We start from the raw sequence: 5,522 nt of genomic DNA, 5'->3' as shown, positions 1-5,522 counted from the left end.
ACCCCACTGCGAAGCCCCCATTTCTGAAGAAGGGTCTAGGCCCGAAACGTCACCCTTCCTGCTCCTCTGACGCTGCTTGGCCTGCTGTGTTCATCTAGCTCTACACCTTGTTATCTCTGTCTATAAATTGCGTGCTTTTTGAGCCAAAGAGAATGTACCTGCAAATACAAATTCACCCCATAGATTCACGTGTGTGTGTGTGTGTGTGTGTATGTATATGCGTGCGTGTGTGTGTAAGAGAGGGAGACAGAGAATCAATCAGGGGCCACTCTGAAGATGACGATGAAAGTAAGGAATTTTCTTTTGTAACAATGAGCATGTTGACATTTTGAGTAATCTGGACTCTTGAAGATTTATAACAATTCTCTGTAATGACCCCAAGTACTGCCGCTTCAACACTGAAGGTACAATAACTACATTTGACATCTTTCCTTCTTTCTCAGTTATAGTAGAAGAAAAAGCTAGAAATACTCAGCAGATCTGGAAGCATCTCTGGAAAGAGACTCTTCCTGAGTTGACAAATTTAGGAGAATTTAGGAGGCACGATTGCTAAGTTTGTGGATGGCACCAAATTTGGTGGTATAGTCAATAGTGAGGAAGGTTACCTAAAATTACAAAGGGATCTTGATCAATTGGGCTGATGGACTGAGGACTGGCACATGGTGTTCAATTTGGATAAATGTGAGCTATTGCATTTTGGTAAAACAAACAAGGGTAGGACTTATACAGTTAATGGTAGGGCCCTGGGTGTTGTCAAACAGAGAGACCTTGGGTTCAGATACATTCTTTAAAAGTTGTGTCACAGGTGGACAGGATGGTTAAGAAGGCGTTTGGCACACTTGCCTTCATTGTTCAGACCATCAAATGGAAGTGATGGGATGTCATATTAAGGTTGTACGGGACGTTAGTGAGGCTACTTTTGGAGTACTGTGTACAGTTCTGGTGTCCCTGCTATAGGAAGGATATTATTAAATCAGACAGGGTTCAGAAAAGACATACCAGGATATTGCCGAGACTGGAAGTTTTGAGTTATAAGGAGAGGCTGGAACATTTTTCACAGGAGTGTGGGAGTTTGAGGGGTAACCTTACAGAGGTTGATAAAATCATGAGGGGCATGGATAAGGTGAATAGCAAAGGTATTTTCCACATGGTGGGGGAGTTCAAAAGTAAGGGGCATATTTTTAAGGTGAGAGGAGAAAGATTTAAAAGGGACCAGAAGGGTTGCTTTTTCATACAGAGGGTGGTTCATATGTGAAATGAACTTCCAGAGGAAGTGGTAGATGTTGGTACTGTTACAACATTTGTAAGGCATTTCGGTAGGTACATGAACAGGAAACCTCTATAGGGATATGGGTCAAATGCAGGCAAGTGGGACTAGTTCAATTTGGGAAGCTTGGTTGGTTCGAAGAATTAGACCAAAGGGTCTGTTTCCGTGCTTTATGACTCTATGAATCATTCACAACCTTCATTGTTTCATTCTTGCCTCATTTAAAAGAGAAAGGTATTAATGTGTGATATGATAAACAGATCATAACAGGAAGGGATAGAGTGCAAATCTAAGAATAAACAAACAGATAAGACTAGAAGCTACAAAAAACAATAAAAGGATAAAAGCAAAGATTCTGTAACTGAATACACACATTATTTGAAACAAAACAGATGAAAGCAGACTGCAAATAGATTGGTAGGCATTGGAGAGACATGGCTAAAGGATGTCAAGAACTGGCACCTGAATTTTGAAGAGTATAGTACATGTAGAAAGAACAAGAAGCCCAGAAAAGCTGGAAAGGATGAAGTAGTCTAGTATCAATGCTGCACAGGTTTTGTCCTGAGTTTGGAGCTGATTCTCTCAAGTACAATAGCGACCAAGTCTATTAGAATGTTTGTGTACCCAAAGATGATGCAACATCCGATGAATGATGCTTCAGCTTCCACTGTAACACAAACAGCAGATGCAGAACTTCTAGGTGCTCACATAAAGCTCAGACTCTTGTTATGCAAGATCAGCTCACTTTCATGCAAGTACAGACTGCTCTCAGGCAAGCTCAAAAAGTAAGCACAAAAGCTACAATGACAGCCATCATCAATGAGCAAATACAAATGCTCAAAAGTACATTCGGGGTCACACAACAGTTCAGCAATCTGGATTTCAGCAGATTATACAGATTGCTGAGGGACTGTTCTGGGGAAACGGACAGATATTCCCACATCTGCTACACCTGCCATGTCCTTGCTGTTGTCTGAAATCTGAAGCTTGGTCTTTGGAGCTCAAAGCTGCTTAAAGCTGTCCTCCAAGGCCTTCACTGAAAATTAGTAGTCTTTCACTCAGTACAATGCAACTATTGGGATAGCTCTGCAAAAGGCAACTTGGACAGGCAAAAGCACATAACAGACAGGCACTACAGAGTGTACAACTTTTGGTTTTTGTGTGCAATATGGAATACTTTTGACTTGTAAATTTTGTTTAGAATGTTTATATTGTGCTGGCTATTATTTTCATATTGTGACCAAGCAGACTTTGGGATGGTCAGTAACAGAACAAGGGTAACACCAGGTACTGTTGATAAAAGGAAATTTGGGGTTTTGTTTGATGATAAGCTGACCCTAGGCTGGCCAAAAAGAAACTTGTCTAGGCCACCTCCTCTCTTCTTCCTCTCATCCTTCTCATCTTCTAATCAGGAGTGTATGTAAACTGCCAGTACCATTTTGAACTTCCAAATATTGATGCTAAGACCAAATTTCAAATGCAATATTTGGAATTCTGGTGTGGGCATGATTGAGCTCTGCTTATTTTCTGCCTCCTTCCTATTCTATTTTATTTTCTAATGTTATTTTTAAAATGGATCCAACACATTCATCAAAACAATGGGCAAACTGCACATGAACACATTCATCATTTGCTTGTAATATCATCAGCTCTTTTATTTGTTTATGGGCAAAAAAACTGCATGAAGTGATGAAATTTCAAAATCACAGATATATGTGGCACTGAAAAGGAACAAACAGACCCAATGGCCTACTCCTATTTCTTATGTTCCTCAGAAAGCCATTCAGCCCATCATACCTGTGTCATTAGGAGAATTATCCAGCCAAATCCCACTTTCAGCACTTAATCTATTGCTCAGTAGGTTTCGTACATCCCTTCTAATTCTATCAATTATTTTAAATCAGTCTCCATAGTTGCTGACCTTTCTGCTAAGAGGAATGGGTACTTCCAAATAACTCATATTAAACATGTCAATTAAATATAATTATTTATATTTAAATAATATTATTAAACATGTCTGTTCTTTTGTTCCAAAGAATGCAACTCTAGTCTTTCTCACAGCAAAAATTATAACTCTTCTCTGTACCCTCTGTACTGAAAGGCTGTGACCAGAATTCTACCATTAGTCTGCCAAAAGGGGAGGCAATGGCCTAGTGGTATTATTGTTGGACTGTTAATCCAGCAACCCAGATAAAATTCTGGGGACCTAGGTTCAAATCCTGCCATAGCAGATGGTGGAATTTGAATTCAATGAAATATCTGGAATTAAGAATCTAATGAGGGCCATGAATCAATTGTTGGGGGAAAACACCCACCTGGTACACTAATGTCCTTTAGGGAAGGAAAGTGCCATCCTTACCTGGTCTGGCCTACATATGACTCCAGATCCACAGCAATGTGATTGACTCTGAACTGCCCTCTGGCCAATTAGGGATGGGCAATAAATGCTGTCAAGCCAGCAATGTCCTCATAACTAATGTTTTATACAGACCTAGCATAACCTCTCTTGTCTTATACTCTAGGCCTCATCAAGTAAACGAACGTACCTTGCATTTATTTCAACAACATTTTCAATTCTTTTTTCACAAGTGTGAATGTTGCTGACTATGCCAGCACTTGCCTATCATCTCTAAATGCCTTGTAGCCAGTTGTGGTGAGCCACCTTCTTAAACTGCTGCATTCTATCTTGTGCAGGTACACCCATAGTGCTGTTAGGGAAAGAGGAATTTGATCCAGTGACAGTGAAATAATGACCATATAGTCCCCAGGTAGAACGTTGTGTGGCTTGGAGGGAACTTGCAGGTGGTCCCATGTGTCTGTTGCCTTAGCCCTTCTAACCATGGAAGGTACAGGTTTAGCAGCTACTGTCAAAGGAGGCTTGGTAATTTGTTGCAATGCATCCTGTATATGGTACACACTGCTGCTAGTGTGTGTCAGTGATGGAGATAATGAACGATTAACTTGGTGGATGAGATACAGATTAAATCGAGCTGCTTTGCGATGTCAAACTCCTTACTTGTTTTTGGAGCTGCAGTCCTCCAGGTTAAGTGGGGAGAATTCCACCACACTACATCTTATCCTACTTTATGCAGTGATCTGCGGACATAGTGGTCCCGCTGTTCCTCTACACTTTAGTCTCCAGTTATTGTGCAATTCCTTACCTTAGTTTTTTTTTTCTTTCCAAGTGCATTACCTTATTCCTCCCAATTAAATTCCATATAGCGCTTCTCGGAGTCCTTATCCCTCCATTGACAGCTGCAATCTCCAGCTTTCTGCCTTACTATTCGCCAAACTGCCCATCTCACCTACAGCTTTAAGATCATAAGCCCCAATTAAACTGCCTCTCTCAAACGAATTCAGCAATTAGAAAATTCTGAATCGAACAGCCACCAGCATCACCTGTCAGTCTTGAAGTCCGATCCACAGATCGATTTACAGACATAAATGCTGTGAAAACTATTTGAAAGCACTTACGGCTCAGTGGTTACACGTTCTTTCTTAGCAACATAATTAAAAGGAATATATCCCGTGCAGTTATGGCCCTTGGAATGAGTTCGTTTCTTTGCAAACAACCAAGTTCCCGGTGAACGGTCGTCCTCCTTAAGGATTTCAAACTCATCCCCAGCTTGGAAAGACAGTTCCTCAGTTGTCCTGGCGCTAAAGTCATACAGCGCCGTGTAAACGCTGCTCCAGCTCTCCTTCGGAGTAGATACCAGAGAACTCCGACGCTGTGGTAAATCCTTCCCTCCATCATCCTCAGGGCTTTCTCTAGAAGCGAAGATTACATTCCACACGGAATTTAAACAGGGACAGATCCTTTGTAAGGTTTCGGCCATGGAGGTGAACCCTACTCAGATTCTCTCCCTGCTGTCCCCTCCACCTCCAGGGACGATGGTGATGTCCCGCTTGTTACATTTTCGAAAATGCAAGCTTCCATCTCACTTCCTCGTTACTTACATTGATGTAATCAGAGTGTGTTTTAAGAGAAGATTATGCCATTTAAACCACGCCTTGGGCTGTGTCCATACTTTGTGCGGAACGAAAATGCCAAGAATATTTTACCAGTTGGAGCCTAAATCCAATGAGCGTGAAGACAGGATGGAATGAAGAAAGTGAGTTGTCTATGTTGGTGAAATTTGAAAGCGGCAGCCACTACAATAACTGTTAGCATCCCAAGGTTAATCCATTGGCACTGCAGAGGAACAGCACCTCAACACTCTGGCCCCAACACCACATCTTCCCAGCGCCCAACAAG

At 41.5% G+C, this 5,522-nt stretch overlaps 1 protein-coding gene across 2 annotated transcripts in view; it reads right to left on the bottom strand.

Annotated features, from left to right (window-relative positions):
• The window catches only part of LOC109928567 (protein-tyrosine kinase 6-like), a 29,864-nt gene extending 24,685 nt beyond the window's left edge, over window positions 1-5,179 (bottom strand). For both annotated transcript variants that reach the window (XM_020528524.2, XM_048608130.1), the window contains exon 1: window positions 4,742-5,179. In XM_020528524.2, coding sequence (XP_020384113.1) covers window positions 4,742-5,103 — 362 coding nt within the window. In that variant the 5' untranslated portion in view covers window positions 5,104-5,179. The remainder of the gene's footprint in view (window positions 1-4,741) is intronic.
• Between the last annotated feature and the right edge of the window lie 343 nt (window positions 5,180-5,522).

The sequence above is a fragment of the Rhincodon typus genome, chromosome 19, assembly GCF_021869965.1.
Source record: "Rhincodon typus isolate 14 chromosome 19, sRhiTyp1.1, whole genome shotgun sequence".
In the NCBI taxonomy this organism is placed as follows: domain Eukaryota; kingdom Metazoa; phylum Chordata; class Chondrichthyes; order Orectolobiformes; family Rhincodontidae; genus Rhincodon; species Rhincodon typus.
This window is presented reverse-complemented; position numbering and strand designations above follow the sequence as displayed.